The sequence below is a fragment of the Budorcas taxicolor genome, chromosome 20 (assembly GCF_023091745.1).
Source record: "Budorcas taxicolor isolate Tak-1 chromosome 20, Takin1.1, whole genome shotgun sequence".
NCBI classification, from domain to species: Eukaryota; Metazoa; Chordata; class Mammalia; order Artiodactyla; family Bovidae; genus Budorcas; species Budorcas taxicolor.
Window position 1 is genome coordinate 16,012,550 of NC_068929.1, and position 19,255 is coordinate 16,031,804.

Genomic DNA, 19,255 nt, shown 5'->3' on the forward strand with positions numbered 1-19,255 from the left:
CTCACCGGATGGGAAGTCAGGGGTGGAACGGTAGCTGGGTGTAGGGGATCGGGGAGACAAGCTGTGAGTGGGGGACCCTGGGAGGCTCTCCCCTGATGACAAGGATCGGTTCAAGCAGGAGAAACTTCGGCTGGTGTGGAGTAAAGGAGAAGGCTGCTTGGCTAGTTTTTTGAAAAGGGATCTCCTCCTAGAGTGAAAAAAGGAGGAAACGGATCAGATTCTACGTTCAAAACCACCCCCGCTTCCCCAAAGCACCAGGGCACTGATTCAGTACACCCAGAGACGGTGACATGATGGCGGGTCCTCTTAAAGAGAAGGATTCCACTTTTACATTCAAAACTTTCCTATGACTTAGAAAGGACGAGTCTTTGAGAATACACAATGGAAACCCTCTTAATTTCAAGCACTTTAAGACAAGTTGTGAAAATAGGAAACTATATCTGGTGACTCAGAATCTGCCTGCAATGCAGGAGACCCAGGTTCGATCCCTGGGCCGGGAAGATCCCAAAAAGAAACGGGCAACCCACTCCAGTCTTCTTGTCTGGGAAATCTCAGGCACAGAGTCCTGTGCTACAGTCCATGGGGTCACAAAGAGCTGGACATGACTGAGCAACTAAGAATAAACACACATTCACTTATTTGTATGTCAGGTTTTTGAGGATACTGTTTTTTGCCTGAAAGCTTCTAAGTACATAGCTCCAAACACACTGACAAAATTAAATTAAGAGACAGTACAAAGTAAATCCTTGGAAGAAAAACTGTCATTTGGAATATTGGATTCTTTAACGGTGATCTACTGGGTAGAGGCTTTCATCCTTGAGGGGCTGTTGGCTGTGCTTATTCCATCGTGAGCGCCTGAATATTCCTATGGACAACGGAGGCTGTACATTTACACAGAAAAACTGAGGGAGGTGAACTGAAGCTTATCGTGTCAGCAGGGCAGCAGACACCATGCTTCAGCAGAGGGCAAATGTGTAGTGAGTGCCAACAAGCACGTCTTAGAGCTAAAAGCATAGCTTCAGGTGGCTCTGAAACGCAGGTGGCTGTGTAGGGTTCTTTCACCTCCAGGGGCTGGGTCACACGCTTTCCACTCCACTGTCCCTTGAAGCAGTGTGCTCTGTATGACCCAACACACACTCAAAATATAGAGCTCACATTAAAAAAAAAAGATATCAATGTATGTGCGTGTGTGCGCACATGTGTACTTTGAATCACAGTAATAAATGTACTTGGGTCAAAAAGCCAAATAGCTTTATAAGCTTATAATGAAAAATAGCTCTGTTCTGCCTTTTCCCCGATCCCCAGCGAAACTCTTTCGACTCTTTTAGCTGTCTGCAAATTGCTACGTAATGTGCTTATGCTGTTTTTTCAGTTTTTCAATCCTAGAAATTCTCTGTTGATTTCCTACCACAGCAGATGAAAAATTTAGCCCTTGTAACAACTTATCCCCCTTCTAAACAAGCACATTTCCTCCCAGTTGAGCTAAACCAAATTTTCTGGTTAGGAACAAAAGGTTGATACTTTCTTTAATTTACACAATAAATACTGTTCATAGTTTGGCCACGAAAAGCATACTTGTATTTTCCTTTCTTATACCAATTTGTCTTTCCTGGAGTTAACAATCATTGCTTTTTACACTTGCGTATTTTTCATTTCTAGCATTAAAATCCTTATACTGTGATCCAACACACCAAATTCAAGTGGGTAGAGTCAAGATGCTGTCGCATCATGCAGGAAGCACATCCAGACAATTGTTTGGAAGAAACTTCCCCCCCCAGACACACACACACACACACACACACACACACACACACACACACACACACACCCCTCACCAGTGTCTGCACAGGGCACTAAATGATACTCAGGGTGCCTTTCATAGTGCTAATGTGTGATAGACTTTCAGGCAGTAAAACAAAGTCTTTTTATTTCTAGGCTTATTTGGATGCTTTGACGATCTAGTTATCTTAGAATATCTGGCATTCAAAAATAGCATCTATATATTTTTGGATTATTTATTATTACTATTGTTTAGTTGCTAAGTCATGTCCTACTCTTTCCCGACTCCATGGACTGTAGCCTGGCAGGCTCCTCTGTCCATGGGATTCTCTAGGCAATCCAACTGGAGTGGGTTGCCATGCCTTCTTCCAGGGGATCTTCCCAACCCAGGGATCAAACCCGCATCTCCTGCATTGCAGGTGGATTCTTTACCACTGAGCTACCACGGTTTCCCTGGTGTTTTTAGATGGACATTATTAAATATAGATTTAATGCTAAAAGTTACCTGAAGTTTTAGTTCCTCAAATCCAACTGAAATGAAGTCTGGAAACTTGAGAAAAAGCAGAGCTTTTCATGGTTCTCACACATGAGAAAAAGTAAATTCTACAGTGTAACTACATAAATCTTTTCATTATGAAACATAATGCTATCATGAATGAATATAAACTCTAGTGTATAAACACATGTGAACCACAGGGCAACATGTCTCACAGAGAAATAGATCTTCTTCACATGTAAGCATTTCAATTAAGTGAGGAGTAATTTCCTTCAGTGTGGGAACACACCAAACCCACGAAGAGGACGGCTCTAACTTACCTTTCCAGACTTTCCTTCTTCTTAGATTTCTTGCTCCGCCTCACCATCCGGCTCTTATAGCTGTTTCTCCTGGCCGGTCCCGTTTTGATTGATGTGTTTTCAAATGGGGTGGTCGTGATTGACACCTTATTTCCACTCTATAAAAAATGAGGTGGTATTAAAGGGAAATGTTGAAACAAGGCCAGAAAAGATAGAGGAGATCCAAAGACAAATAAACATCCAAAAGGACGGACATGACCAGGTCCCTTTATCAGGACCCTTCAGATAGTGAAGTCCTGATAAACTGGGTGGAAAAAAAAATGTGAGGTTTCCTTGAGGTGGTGGGATGTGGATTCCACAGCTACTGTTGTGCTGTTATGTCAAACTCCTCGCGACCCCAAGAACTGCTGCCTCCAGGTTCCTCTGTCCATGGGATTTTCCAGGCAAGAATACTGGACTGGGTTGCAATGTCCTACTCCAGGGGATCTTCCTGATCCAGGGATTGAACCTGCATCTCTTGTGTTTCCTGCACTGGCAGGTGGATTCTTTACCACTGAGCCAACTAGGAAGCCCAGCAGAGCTGAGTTTAAATCTGAGCCTGTGACCTGAGCACTTGTTTTCCTCTGGACCTTCTTGCAGCAGAGTCACACTTGTCTCCCAGGGCTCATCTGAGGATCAAGGGGATAGAGTGTGTAAAGCCGTTAGCACCCAGAGTGACACATGGAAAAGGCTCTATAAGTAACAGTTACACTCATGCATATGTATTAGGTGTAAACATGCCCAGGGATGCTGTGCTCTTGGCTGATTTATTTTTCTTCTCTCTCCTTTTTGTGCTTTTCCTTTGACCTAGAAATCATAAAGCAGCACAACTGAATGAGACTTTTATCTTTAATTATTTTTAGTTTTTTTTTTTCCTAGCACCAGAACCTGTCAGCCCAGCAGAGCTGGAAAGTGTATGCCAGCAGGTGTAAAGCAGCCTCTGCTTTGTCAGGTCGGGAGCGGTAAGGTCATTCCTGGGGGTTTTTGTGCCCCTTGACTTGAACCTGGGACCAGGACTTGCCGGACAGGCCCTAGGGGAGGATTTGAGAGCAGAGTCAGGGGCCAGGGTGAGGGGGTGCCCTGGACAGGTGGGCAGAACCCTCCCCCTTCACTTCACTCTCAATGATCTCTTCTTGAATTTCTTAATAACCAAGGGAGAATCATCTCCTTTCAAAGTCACAGATGGTCCTGATTACCTTAAAAAGACAAGAAGTATACATAGAAGGGCCTTTTAAAAGGCCTATGCCTGGAAGATGCCTAGCAACTCAGATCTAAGTGATGTTAAGAGATGGGGAGTTGAGTATGGTCGGGCAGGGGACTGAAAAAACAGATTGTTTAAATACCAACATCCACTTCTCCACCCAACTTGGAAAGTAATACATGCCATTATTAGAAGAAAACAATAGTGTATATATATTTTAAAAAATCATTGAGAAGCCTACCACTCAGCTAATGCTGGGAATATTTCTGTATATTTCCTGCTGGTCGTCTATTAAGCATGTGAGAATTATGCATATATATATATATGTAGACATACTTTATAAGTAATTTTAATCTTAATCTAATAGTATTTTTTTCACTTCACATTTCATAACTTTGAAAAACTTGCACTTTTATCACTGAATATTCCTCCACATAATTTTTACTGGCTGTTTAAAAATGTTCCATGAGATACGTAAATCACAATTTAACTATTTCCTTATAGCTCTTGTTTTCTATTTTCCAATTCTTGTAAAAGTTGAAATAAGTATCTTTATCTATAGTGTCCTAACCTCTGACATTTTCCTTAGATTATCTATCTAGACTCAATAAACTGAATTGGAGGGTCTAGTTGAACTTTTTAAAGACTGTTGGTACACACTGATGCACTGCTGCTGCTGCTAAGTCACTTCAGTTGTGTCTGACTCTGTGCGACCCCATAGACGGTAGCCCACCAGGCTACCCCGTCCCTGGGATTCTCCAGGCAAGAACACTGGAGTGGGTTGCCATTTCCTTCTCCACATTGATGCACTAATTTCCAGAAAGTTCATGTCAGTTTAAACTCTTAACAGCAGCACATGAGTACCAATCTTAGCACACGCCTGTCAGAACTGAATACTAATATTAAATAAATTACCAATTTTATAGGAAAAAGTTACATCAAGTTTTAATCTTTGTTCTTTGGGTATATTAACAAAGCTGGATTTCGTCTCATTTATTTTTCATTGTTTTTATTTCTTTAGATCATGATTTATTCATGTCTTACATCCAATTTTGTATCTAAAAATCAATAATCAACTGAAAATTAATGATTTTTGAGTTCTTTATATATTTAAGAACATATAATCCCGTACTTAGTGCCATAACCATAAAAAAAAAATATTTTAGGGAAATGGGATTTGAATCTGAACAAGGGAAAAAAACATTTTTCATTCTGAAAAAATTAATTACTTGTCTTATATTTATAAGCAGATGCCAAAACTTTCAAAGCAAACCTTTATCTGGTAGTAGAGACTGTCATTCAATTTATTCTTTAAACTGAAAACTCCACTTTTAAGTATGAAAGGGCTACCAAAATTTGTTTGGAATGGGGTTTGTTCTTTACAATTTGACTGAGGCCAGACTCAAGTTTTGGTTTTTCCTAAATGGCTTAGGGGAAGGAAAGAGGCAACAAACGTGATGGGAGTTTGTCCGTCATCGGGATTCTTCCCATCCTTTACTATATCATATCAGAGAGGACACGGCGCCACAGTGATCACTGGGGCTGCTGGAGCCCACGAGCAGTCTAAGCCTGAACCACTGCTATCCCTCTTCTTACAGTCCAATTTTAAAAATAGAAAAATATCATATACATTGTATGAGATAAATATAATAAAATGCTTAACATTTTTCATTAGAAAAGTTACGGCTGGAGTTTGTTGAATCAGAGCGTATCATTAAGCTTTCTACAAATGTCCCTTTCCACAAGCAGTATTGACACATATAGACTATCATGTGTAAAACACTTCGGGGGAAGTTGCTAAAGAACATAGGAAGCCCAGCCTGGCATTCTGTGATGACCTAAAGGGATGGGGTGGGGAGGAGGGGAGGGAGGCTCAGGAGGGAAAGAATACATATATAATTATTCACTTTGTTGTACGGCAGAAACCAATACAAAATTGTAAAGCAATTTTCCACCAATTAAAATATAATTAAAATTTTTAAAAATTTAAAGAAAAAACTCGAAAAAGACAAACAAACTTAGTTTTTAGTTTGTTTCTAGATAGGGCTGTTTCAGAGGACAGTTCACTTGACTTATGGAAATACACAAGGGGATAACTTTCCTAAGAGGGAATACAGACAGAAAAAAATGCAGAGTGCAAACATTTGGTTGAGAAAGTTAATGATGACAAAAATGGTAAGCAAATGACTGAAAAATAATTTTATGGGGAATAGGTGAGAATTGTGAAGCCTGCCACCTGGTGGACCCATCAGCTATAGCAAGTGCTGCCAGAACTGGCAATTTGTTTTACTGGGTCCTTTGACCTCAACAAATTCTTTTGAAGGAACAATCTCTTATTAGAGAGATTCTGTGGCACTATTTCAAAAAATAACAACAATAAAATGGGGCCAGAAGACTGTCAAATGTTCTATTAAGTTACGCATTACTTTAAACTGCTTGTGTGATTAGTGCATGGTGGGGAGGAAGTTATTTTAAGCTGGCTGAACTGAATACAAAAGCAGAAGTCAGGCTGCCCAGCCTCTTCTCTCAGTCTGACTCCACATTAGTTCATCATTTGGCCTTGGGTATCTCCCTGAGCTACACTGCTTTCACAGTTCTTCCTCTGCAAAATACCCATGGGGAATGCATTCTTCCCATGCCGGTGTCCTAGCCCCATTCATACTCTCCACCATCCAGCCCTGGTCACCTTGCACACTGCATCCCAGACGCCATGAACTCAGGCTCCAGCCACACTGGTTTACTCATGCACCTCAAGTATTTTGAGTTTCCTGTTTTTGTGGTTTAAAGAGTCATTTTATTGTGCCTAGACCGTCCCGCACTCCTTCCCTTACACTAACATCCACCCACCCTTCACAGCCCTGCACAGAAAACCCCCAACTCTCCGCCTGCCCACTGTGGTGGAAAGCTCTCTCTCCTTCCGCACTTGGGCCCTATTTACAGACTGTTCCTTGGCTTGGCAGCCTGACTGTAGCCTAGCGCTGCCACTGTTTCTCCTGCGAACACTGGGCTCTAAGCTTCTGGCAATCAGACCTCACGTCCGGAGTGCGGCGGTACGCTAGCTGAAAGCTCAGGCTCTGGGGCTGCCCTGCTGGTATGCAAATCCTCTTCTGCTCTTTCCGAGCACAGAACCTTGGCTGCTTCGCTAGCTTCTCCTTGCTTTAATTTCTTCATCTGTAAAATGGGACATTTCTATGTATAGCACCTGTGCACAGGCTATGAGGATGACCTGAATTTATTCATGTAAAGTGCTCTTGACTACCTACTATTCATATCCGCCATGTGCTGTGTGACCCTTCGGTACCTCACACAACTATGCACACTCTGGGGACCCAGTTAATACGTAAAATTGGTAATACTGGTGCTCTTTTAGCCCCCATTTTAGTATCCAGAGGTTCCCAGAGTTTAGGGAAAGGAAATACTGAGACAGTGGCTGGCATTATTTTAGGTTCTCTTATGACTGGGCATTTAAACTAATGCTGTCCTAAGAAAGCAACCTGGCTAAATAGGGGGTTTCCTGCATTTGAGAGGCTACACTAGGCAGGTAACCATGTGAACAGGGGGTATGACTGGGTCCACGTGGCCTCCACATTCCACCATAGTGGGGAGAGAGCGATTTCGGTGCTGTGGGAAAGTTCTTTTAGCAAGCTACTTGTAATCTGGATGGAGGTGATTAACTCCCTGTGGCTAGAGAGGTTTGAGGCAACACTGAGAAAGCGCAGAGCCGATGGGGAACTAAACCGAATAACTATGACTTTGCTTCTCGTGCATGTGAGTGAGTGCTTTCACAGCAGGCTCACTTTGAAGCTGTGAGGGTGGGTGAGGCCAAAAGTGAAGCCATGACACAGATGATATGCTAAATATGTTCACAATCCAAAAGGTAAATAAGTATGGTACACAGTGTTAGTCGCTTAGTTGCGTCTCTCTGTGATCCCACGGACTGTAGCCCGCCAGGCTCCTCTGTCCATGGAATTCTCCAGGCAAGAATACTGGGGTGGGATGCCCTTCCCTTCTCCAGGGGATCTTTGCCACCCAGGGATCAAACTTCGGGTCTCCAGCACTGTAGGCTGGATTCTTTATCATCTGAGGCATCAGGGAAGCCCAGTATCGCACATGGATTTCTAAAAATATATCTAGCCCTATGTGATGGCTCTTCTACCTTTTTCTGAGGACGCCATGAGCTTTTGTGAAGTAGTTTGCAAGTCTAAAGCATCGGGTAAACAGCATGTGAGAAAACGAAAACATAGCTACTGCCCTGGTGGTCTGCCGCTGATGGCACATGGGAGTCCAGGACTGGCACTGGTCACTCGATCCTTTGTCCAAGAATCACTATTCACATTTAGGAGAAAGATGCATGATAACACAGTTCCTTGGGAAGGTAATTAAATCCCCTGTATCCACTCTGTTTCCTTACAGGGGTTGCTCTTTTGAGAGCTTCCTTTATGAGCCAGAAGCAGGATCCTCTGCTTAGATGTGAGACAGCACGCCATGGCCCAGGAGGATGCCAACGCTCTCCGTTACAGCATGTTCGTGGCATTTCAGGGACATAGGTCATCCAGATCCAGGAATGCAGGCACTCCGTAACCAGATGAGGACAAAATGTTATAAATGGAACTGACTGACCCTTTTCAGAGACCTTGCCAGAGGCGTTCAGGAGAAACATACGTTCAAATTTCACAGAAGTAGGAAGAGATGTTTTAAAATCCAGAATCACACGAAAATGTTTTATAAAATAAATCATGAAACAGCAAATATGTCTCAGCAAAATAAACAGAAGGCATATTTCCTAAAGATATGTATATTTCAGCTTGTTATTTCTTCTTCTGATTTTATGAGCAAATGCAAGAAATAATATAAAGATATACTGTGCCAGGACCCAAGATGCATGTAGCGTAATACTGCTACAAAGAACGGAAGAGGTCAAACCTATTACCATTTAAAATCCATCTGACCATCTTGGAACTGCTGATGCCAAAACTTCTAGTCCTGTGAGTTGACAATGAAAAGAAACTCACATATAAAACATAGCTTTATTATCTAAACGAAAGGGAGGTCCTAGAAAAGCTCAAGGAGTACTTGGGAGAGAGAAGTACCTCTCTGCCTACCTTTGTAGTCCCTACACCACTGGAAAGACAAACAGGCTGTAGCAGATAGAGCCTGGGCCCTCACTCACAAAGGGTCGATGCGAGCCAGCAATGGCGTATCCCTGGACCACTGGGTCAGGCACTACGAGAGAACAGGCTGGTCAGACTTCTTGAATTTTGTCTTGGGAAGTCTGATGTCATTTCAGAGGACTCTCACAGCCAAGGACTCTGAAAGTCCACAATCCTGCTCTGCCTCCCATTTGGGGGGCACTTACTAGGAGACAGTTATTTCATGGCAGTTAGACAAGTAATATTATCAGAAACTGATGGTGAATGAAAAGAAAAAAAACTCAAGTCTTACCCATGTAGGTGCCAGAAATGCTACCTGTTTTGAAATGACAACCTGCTCCAGAATTCTTGCCTGAAAAGCCTCATGGATGGAGGAACCTGGCGGGCTACAGTCCAAAGGGGTTGCAGAGTTGGACATGATGAGCGACTAAGCATGTGTGCACTGCTCAGTAGGCATACTGCAAAGTGTAGAGGCTCCAGCCATCTCAGGGTTTTCCTCCCAAACTGAGCAGCATGTACATGAAGACATTAACACAAGTAGCTGTATGGTGCTCGGCTCCTCCCACGGTGACTTTTGGACAGCACGCGAGGGAGAACCCTACTAGTCACCTCAATTCCACAAACATTTTCTGAGTACCCAGCTGCAAACCCGGCACTGTGCAAATGCGGGGATGACGTGCGGAGCTTCACTAGTAGCTCCATGTCTCTCCTGCAGGGCTGCCGTCAGGCCTGCCACGTTTTCAGCACGGCCCCAGCTGGCTTCCCATACTGCCTACGGCCCTGCAATGTCCTCTCAAGATTCATCCTCCTCCTCCAATGAGCAATACTATGCCTTTGTGAGAAAGCTGACTAGAGTTAAGGGAACCACCCGTAGGTATGGAGGATAGCAAAGACAGTCACTTACTCCCATGGGGCCTGAAGTCAAGACCAAAATTTCATGAATGCTGTGGACTGATCAATGGCAATAACTTGCCTACAATCTGCTACTTCACGACGGACCTTTGAACGTACATACTATTACTCCTCTCGGAATGTGGGCCAGACCCTGAATCTTTTGAAGAATATACTTGTGTTGGCTGGGGGATGACAAAAAGAAGGATAAAAGTCATTCATCAAAGGCTTACTTACTTATCAAAGGCTTTGTACATCCACCCACCTGCACTAATTCCAAATTCCCAAGTTTCTTTCAGGTTTCAGTTCAGTGTCACTGCTCGGGGATGACTCTCCCTATTCACAGAATATTCTCTGCAGAAGCTTGGTATTCCTCCTCTTGCTGTGGCTCTGGCTAATCAGGCTGAACTTCATCTGCCTGCATGCATCTCCTGTGTCTCTCACAGTCCTCAAGGTAAGAACTGTACATAATTTCCAATGTCTACCGTGTCTAGACATGTCACCAGTGTCTCCCATGGTACCTGCCTAGCAAGTGCTCTAGAAACTGTCTGAATGGATGTTGTTTAAATGACACATATGCGTTTATGTTTTATTTCTCAACAGGCTGCAGGCTACCTGAGGTGATGGCTCACACCTCTCTGATAGGCCCTAGTAATGCCTCCCTGTGTTCACACATGGAGAAGTCATCTATAAATCTGCTGACCTATAAAATAATCCTACAGTTAATGATTGCATTTTTTTTTAAATCACAGATAGGATTTTTTCCTTGAAAAAACGTAAAATTGTGACTCAGATTCATCTTTGTTTTAACCAGATTCATATTTGGGGCTATACCTTTATATTCTTTCGTTAGCAGTGGCAAAGCAAAGAGCCCAACAGCAATGAGAGAATGAGTGAAGACCATCTCTCTTCATCACACTCATGCTCTTTATGATCCTCCTACTCCACTGGCTTGAATCAGCTTAATTCCAAGTAGAGACTGATCTACATTCAAATTTATTTGTACAGGAGGGAAAGGTCTAATGATTGCTAGCATCCCTTCGTCCATTACCACCTATTATATATTCACAGCTCTAGCTTCCAAAGAAACTCAACTCTCAAATCAAGCTTCAGACCTGACCTCACAGTTTAATACCACTGTCTTCTGCCATCATAGAATAAAGTGTACTGAAAGTTGCTAAAGAAAATTGCACCGAGGATGGATGATTTCCAACCAGATTTTACTACGTGTGATACATAAAACAAAGAGAACTCTGTAATTTAGGATGAGAAGCAAAATTAAATCAGGAAGTGACTGTGCAGATACATGAAAGTGGATTTCATGATATAAAACCAAAAGATTCATGTTGTTCTTGCCTTTACCTTAAACAGACCACTGAACGCTTTCTCAGCAAAGAGACTGAGTGTATATGGATAGCCCACGTAGAAGAACACTAGAACTTGAGTAAAGAACTTCTGGTGCCAGTTCTTTCTGGCTTCCTGCTTCATCTAGATGGCCCTAACTTCAAAAAAGACAGTACCTTTAGCAGGAGCTCTATAACTTCCGTGTGGACAAGTCCATGCACCGGTTCTCCATTGATGTGCGTGATCAGATCCCCAGCCTTCAGTCCTGCCTGGCAAGCGGGACTTCCTTCTTCGACATTCTAAAGTTCAAGAGGAGAAGATACATTAGTAAGCAAACAAATGACAACCCTGACACCTACTGTTCTCTTGCAGCACAATATTCTGAGTTCATCAACAAATGATCCTGTGAGTCTAAGAGGAAACCAGTAAAATACGGCTCACTATTTTTGTTCTGCCATCTTCCTAAAATAGGGTAATTCCTACGGTTCCTTAAGCAATATTTCAGGTGACCTGAGAAAGAATTTTAGAAAAAAAGGCCAGGTGGAAAAAACTAAGAAAAGAAGGATAAAAATAAGATTATTTTGTACTATTTCCACAAGCTTGGTATATAGAGTGGATAATCAGATTTGAAGACTAACACAATTATTAAAAAGAATTAACTTTTGCTAAATTCAGTCCTACCACACAGAGAAAGAGCAAGAGTATGAAGTAGGCCCCAAATGCCAGCTTAACAGGAAGCTCATTTGCTGTTAACCATGCCTCAGCTAACGTATTCATTCTCTAGTTTGCTGGGAATGAAAACTGGCCAGAAAGAGAGTCTCACCCAAACGATATGATGCACTGTGTAAATGTCGCTGTCTCCCACGTACACCCGGATGGCTCGAATGGTGAAACCATAGTTCTTCCCTAAACTGTGGATCACAATGGGCTGGTGTGGACTGGCAGAAGCTCCTGAAGAATCTCGGCTGGGAGAGGAATCCCTTGAGGAAGAAGGGTCCGAGGACAGGGAGTGGGGAGACATTGGACTTCCCAGTGGAGAAACAGCGAACATATCTGCAACAAAGAAGCCAGTCGTCAAAGCTTGACCAAGTGAGCCACCAGGGAAGCCGGATTACTGAGCAAGTGCTGACTAGGTCACCTGCATCAGGAAAACCCTGTCATGTTAACTTGCCTATAAAGGAACCAGTCCTTATTACTAGGATTAGAGCTGATTCTCTTCATATATTACCTGCAGTTCTAGCAAGGTTTCTGAGAGGATTATGCAGGTGGACAGAGAAATTTTAACAAAACCTCACTTCATATTCTTCAACACCAATTCTATCCTGTTTTCCTTGTTTTATGAACAAACACACTTTTTATTTATAGGTCTTGTCACTGTTTCATCTATGTGAATCTAAACAAATCCTAACTGGTCATATGAAATGGTGCACACACAGCTGTGTGTGTGTTGTATATGAAAAAGAATAATCTACACAAAGATGCTGTGGTTTAAATGTGAGCTCAGCAAGGGCCAGGCTACAAGAGGCCAGTGCTATTGAAGACTCCCAGGGTGCAGTGAGTAACACGGTGGCCACAGCAAGCTGGAAGTATCCAGACTATCTTCTGTTGTAATTCCTGGGATGCGTGTGTAATCAGTCATGTCCGACTGTTTACGACCCCATGGACTGTAGCCTGCCAGGCTCCTGTCCATGGGATTACCCAGGCAAGAATCTCACATCTGTCCAAAGGAGAACAATTAGCTAAATGCATCAATGTCCAGGCTCTTCCACTCTGACTTCATGTGGCATCTTGACACTTTTTTCCTGGCCACCTTCTGTCTCATACAAAGGCCAGCTGAACAGATCCACGCTGGTGGGCAGGGAACTTCAAAACATGCAGAGATAGAAGAAGACGGAGTAGACACACAGATCCAAACTGCTAAGAAAGCCATGCCCCTGACTCTTGTCCTCAATACATCTTTCCTTATCTCCCCAAACTGAGTAACTGACCCACGTCCACCAAGAGGCGGGCCTTCTCACCAGCTCTCAGAGTGGACTGGACCACATTCCACTTACCGACCACCCTGGAGCCGTTGCCTTTTGGTTGTGAACAGTCATTCAGACCAGGGTGTTTGTTTTAAGGTGCTATACGGACATCTCCCAGAAAACAGAACATGCTACAGTGAGCACTGCCCCCTCAATGAACATTTCTTTCTGCACAAATTTCAAATTTCAACCATGTAAACAATTCCTTGTATACATGGGCTGTATTCTTCCAACTGCAAGCCATCTGCAGTATAATTTGACTGACACTTCCATTCTCTTACTGTCTGTCATCTGAGTGATAAGTCACAACCACCAGGGTGTACATTTTCATCTCGGCCAGTGAAATTACACCAGACTTTGTGATTAGTAGAGGCAAAACTAGGTTGTCAAAAAATACCGCAATTCAACAAAATCATAATTAAGCCCAGTTTTTTAAATATAAGGCAGAAAATGACTGGGCTACCAGTAGGAGGAAGCATAACCCAACAGACAAGGCTGGTAAAACTTGTAATTTCAGTGCGGTCTGTGATATACTCTGCATCCCCAGAAATGAAAAACGTATGTTCTCTGTATTGATTTCCTCATTAACTAGATGAGAAAAACTATACTTAGCTTTCTGACACAGATGCTGTAAACAGCTCTGTAAAGGATATAAATGATGCCTGGTCTAGGGAAGAAAAATTATTCAGAAGAGCAAAATTTATCACTTAACTTGGGGAAGGGAGAAAGGGAAAAGAAAGAAAACAAAAGAAATCAGCCTTCGTGGGAAGGGATCCTGCCTCATCTCCTGCTGCCGAAAGAAGTGCGAAGGGGTAAGTCACATTTGTCTTCTGGGAGCCCTGGAGGCCCTCCAGGGGGTCACTCAGGAGGGCTGTGCCAGGGCACCACCATCACTGGTTCAAGCAGTCTTGCATCTCAGCCAGCATGCCACATCGGGGGCGGGGGCACATGCACAAGCCACACAGTTTCATGCAAGCCGATGTCTCTCTACCTCCTGGGATCATGAGGGACAGGGCACTGGCAGAAAGGGACTTTGTGACTTTCCCCGAGGCTTTCTGTTTCTCTGTGCTTTCTAAGCGCTGCCGAGCCATGTGAGAGGCGGGCTCACTGGAGGGCTTGGAGGCATTGTCTGTACTGTCCACACACTCGCTTCGTCCATTTATCTGATCCAAGTGCTCTGAAAAACTGCCAACTGTGCAAAGAAGAAGGGAAAAACGTTTCAGGAGAATTTGGGATAGGAGAGCTGCGGAGGTGGGAGGAGAGAGAGGGAAGGACGAACACTGGGAAACAGAGGCCCGTGTGGTGCGTGAGTCCACGTGGTGTCAGGCAAACACGGAAATCACGCGACTGGTTCGAGAAAGGTGAGTCGGAGGAGAGAGAATGAAAGAGCTGTCCATCCAGACTGCATTCTCCTTGTACACAGGTCCACTAATTCTTAGTCGACTCCATTTAACTAGAAGAACAACTGCGTTTTAGAATCATTTACAACTCTAACAGACGATTCCTCCTCCTGACCCCACTGTGAAAGGTCATGAACCAAACGTCACCTTACGAACCCCATGACCGCCCACAGCATACTACCATCATCCTATGATACTGGTGATCAGCATTCGCAAGGCAGTTAGTACCGGCTTTTGCGAAGTGGACATCATTTAGTCACTTCATAGAGACTTATGCCCCTGTCATCTCCTACCATCTTTTCAAGACACACCTCACACTAGGCTCAGGATGTAACTTACATAAAAGCGCCTAAAGTGTCACCTTTGACCTCCCACACCTCTTTTCACTCTAAGCTCCTTGTAAATTTCACAAGCCAAGACCAAGAGTTTCTTCCACTACACGCGGCATTACCCAATGGCTCACTACGTCTTCTCGGCTTTAGTCTTGACACAGCCCTATGCTGACCTGTCCTGAAACTCCTGGACCAGTGAGAAGATCTGTCCCCCTCTAAGGCAGCCACATGTCTTCTTTATTTTTAATTTTATTACCCTGAATATGAACCAGAAGGGTTTTTTTAAGTTAAAAAATTAGGACTTCCCTCAGCAGAGTAATGTAAGAGAATATGCCACCATATAGAACAACGCAGAAATGGAGTATCACTGATCCCAGTCTGGTAAGTACACAGGCCCAGTGTGAAGACAGTGCTCTCTTGCCAGAAGTGACATAGTGAAACACAAGTCACATGACCATCTCTTTCCGTTTCTCCTATTCTTTCACGGTCTATCAGTTTTGGGGGTTTTTTTTCTTTCTTTTTTCTTATCACTGATAATACATATTTGTCTGTCCAGAAAAAACAATGCTTATCTCCCTTTTCTTTCTACATGCTATATTAGAAGCCCCCTGTGTTTTAAAAATCATCAACACTATCATCACATTAAGATATGCAATCCACAGAGAGAATTTAATCCCATTATAAACGATCCTTTGGAAGACCAGCCAGCACATCAAAGTGCTGACCACGACATTTTTTGCCTAGGAAAGAGGCTTAATTGGATTTAACTAACATTTCTGTTGCAGTGCTCGACTCACAACGGTACAGCTAAAGTTCGGTCCTAGTTCACAGAGGTGGCATGACCCCCAGGTGTGGTCCTCGCTAAGGGAAGCCTAGGACCTGGGACAGTGGGGCTTGAGAACAGCGCTGTCCATGGCCACCCAGGCGCTGCAGGCACTGCGGGCACAGGAGAAGAATCCCAGTCATCTGTGTGACACCCATCCAACCTACTAAAGAAGATAATCTTAAGGCAAAGAACAACCCTCTTTCCACTTGTATATGCTAGACTCAACCCCCTTAAACAGGGTATCTATTCTATTCACTCTAAATTAAGAAACTAGACAAAACCTGCTTCACAAATCAAATCTCACCTCAAAAACCTTCAGCTTGCTCTGGGATAAGCTGCACACTCACTTCTCCCTTCTAGTTTGGTTTGGATGGGATCATTGACAAGCATGAATTGGAAAGCTGAATCTCTTCACGATGAATAATCTGTCAGATGCGTTCAAGTGCTACACCTAAATTTTCAAGACTTTTGCTTCTCACTGATTCAAATACATTGTAGTCAAGAGAAGGAAACGAGTACAAGGCTGGACTTCCCTCACTGTTGGAGTGCGTGCCTTTTATCATCCCCCCGCCTGCCTCTGCTGTCTCATTTCATAGCACTGCATATAAACGTGTGAGTCTTTCCTGCCAAGGGTGGATAATGTCACTTTAATGTTCTGTAAATGTCAAGGGTTCTTTCTTTTTGATGGTGGAGCAATATAAAAATCAACAAATTTAATTTTACTACAGTCACGGTTTTCAGATTTCCTAATTACCCTTGGCTATGAGCAAATCAGCTCATCTCTCTATTCTGTATGGCCCCCAAGGTCTTTGATTATTTTTAGTGTGTGTCTGAGGGAGACAGAGAGAAGGGTGGTTTGAATCTATTAATCAAAATGCATGGCAGGACAGAGACAGATTTTTTTTTTAATTATGAAAGTAATCAATCAAATGCTTAGACACCATTCCCCTCCCTCTCCCTCATAAGTTTCTGAGAGTCAGTAGGCAGAAGAGTCCAAGAGATCGTAAATAATTCATCATATTAAGAATAAATGTGAAATAGAGGCAGCTATTATTAGCAGAGTAAATAATAAACTAAGAAACACATGAGGACTTAGTAACCAGAAATACAAAGCGCTTGACATAGCCACATTTGATGTGAAACCAAGAGGAACAGGAATCTGAGGCTACTAGCTTGTCTTTGCACACTTCTGCATTGCTATTATCTTGGCTCCACCAAGTTAGGACATGCGGAATTATCCCACACGGAAACAGAACTGAGAGGAAAAGAGAGAAGGGGAAAACCCAACATTATTTTTCCCCATGATCAACTATCAGCGCACATGAAGCTCCACAGAACCAGACCTTTTAGTGAGGCGGAAATAAACCCTGTGTGTAAAATTTGTTATTTTGAAATGATTCAAAACAAAACAAATAGACACTGAATATTCCGTTAGTTAAAAAAAAATTTCATGATAATCATTCATGGTTATCAATACAGCATACTGGATATGGCTTAATGAAAACGTTTATTATAGCAACCTTAAGCCATACCCATATTTTTATTATTTGAAAGCATAAATGCACATTGCTCTGTGGAAGGATGTGCTATGCATAATGTTTTTATAAACCAAAAATATCCGAAATGCGCCTCAAGGGCTTGCTCTGAGGGAAGCGCAAGTCCAATCATTTAATGAGGACACCTCTGTGATTAAGGGCTGCAAGTATTCATGATATATTGCTGCTGCTGCTGCTAAGTCGCTTCAGTCATGGCCGACTCTGTGAGACCCCATAGACGGCAGCCCACCAGGCTCCCCCGTCCCTGGGATTCTCCAGGCAAGGACACTGGAGTGGGTTGCCATTTCCTTCTCCAATGCATGAAAGTGAAAGTGAAATTGCTTAGTCATGTCTGACTCTTGGCGACCCCATAGTCTGCAGCCCACCAGGCTCCTCTGTCCATGGGGTTTTCCAGGCGAGAGTGCTGGAGTGGGTGCCACTGCCTTCTCCGCCATGATACACAGGCATCCGAAAGCCCATGAAGACGCTGCTCTTCTGGTCAGGAAGGCTTACTTCACACAAAAGTAACACCAAGAAGAGTTCTCCCAGGAAAGCCCTAAGCCCCTGGACTGCTTCCCATACACCAAACTATGTCTCAGAAGTGTCTTCACTGGTTACCTAGAGGCTGAAAACCTGTGTGCAGTGGAATGGTTTCATAGCCACACAAGATATCAGTTTGAACTCTGTTGGTATTTCTGACTCCCCTCTCCCCTCTCAATCCGTGAACCTCATGGCATGAGAATTTTGCTGCACTGACTGAGGTACAGTTTAGAGTGGAGACTATTTGGTGACTGGGTATAATGTGGCCCCACAACAAAAACCAGCTCCTTCAAGGAAACAACTACCCATCTGAACACCGGAGGAAAAACTGGCTTACACTATATAGGTGGTGATTTAAGACGCTGTTGAGGGTCCTGTTGACTGTCTGCAAGATTGCTTACTCATCACTTTGAGTTAGATGCAACTCCACAAGACCTTTGCTGTGCCTTTGCCTCCACAATGAAGAACAAGCTCCCCTACTTCTACTTCTGAAGACCATCCAAGGGTGCCGCTGGAACCCATCGGAGGACGTGAAGGCTTCAGGTGCAGCAAGAAAGACTGGCCGTACAGCCATGCTCCAAGGAGAGGGCTGATGTGTCTGATCTCAGCTCTGAGGAGTCCACCGCCCAGGCCTAAGGAGTGGGGCTGTGAGAGAGTCTAGCAACACAAGACTGGTCCGAAGCCAGGCCTGGGACTCTGAGCACCGCAGTCACTTGTCAACTTGGCGGGTGATGCTGGGATGGCAGGGGCCAGCCCACGGCCTTACCTGACAGAGTGGAGCTGCTGATCGTGCTGGCCGGGGTGGTGACCTCGGGCTCCTCCTGGGCACTCTCTGCAGCGGGGAGGGCTGGCTTTTCCGGCTCCTCGTGCAGCTCTCTGGGCTGGGGAGCGGCCCCATCATGTTCTGCCTCTGCTGAAACGGCCAGCTTGGGAAGCAGCCCAGAACCGATCCTATGTCTGTTGCTGTCAGTATCCGAAGAGTTGGATGTGGATAACTGTTGCCTTAATTAAACAAAAAACAGTCATATATCTATTGACACTGGAAAACTGTGCGCAAGGTGAATTTTAGGAAAAAAAAAAAACAGGTAAAAATGGAACTGAGATCTCCTAACCAACACATGTTGAGGGCAGTGACTTCTAAACTGTGCCAGACCAGAGGTATCCCCAGGAACCGGTCAGAAATGCACACTCTTGGGGCTTCCCTTGTGGTCCCGTGGTAAGAACCACCTGCCAATGTGGGGCACACAGGTCTGATCCCTGGGAAGATCTGATATGCTGTGGAGCAACTAAGCCCATGCACCACAAGTACTGAGCCCACGCAGAGCCCACGAGTCACAACTAGCGAGCCCACGCACTGCAAGCAGAGAGTAGGCCCCTCTCAGGGCAACTAGAGGAAGCC

The 19,255-nt window shown here is 43.9% G+C and overlaps 1 protein-coding gene across 2 annotated transcripts in view; it reads right to left on the bottom strand.

Annotated features, from left to right (window-relative positions):
- Window positions 1–19,255, bottom strand: part of MAST4 (microtubule associated serine/threonine kinase family member 4) — a 614,194-nt gene that overhangs the window by 8,111 nt on the left and 586,828 nt on the right. For both annotated transcript variants that reach the window (XM_052659092.1, XM_052659093.1), the window contains 6 exons: window positions 18,623–18,858; window positions 14,215–14,415; window positions 12,023–12,252; window positions 11,376–11,498; window positions 2,596–2,732; window positions 6–187 (listed from right to left, as the gene is read on the bottom strand). In XM_052659092.1, the coding sequence (XP_052515052.1) occupies window positions 6–187; window positions 2,596–2,732; window positions 11,376–11,498; window positions 12,023–12,252; window positions 14,215–14,415; window positions 18,623–18,858 (1,109 nt within the window). The remainder of the gene's footprint in view (window positions 1–5; window positions 188–2,595; window positions 2,733–11,375; window positions 11,499–12,022; window positions 12,253–14,214; window positions 14,416–18,622; window positions 18,859–19,255) is intronic.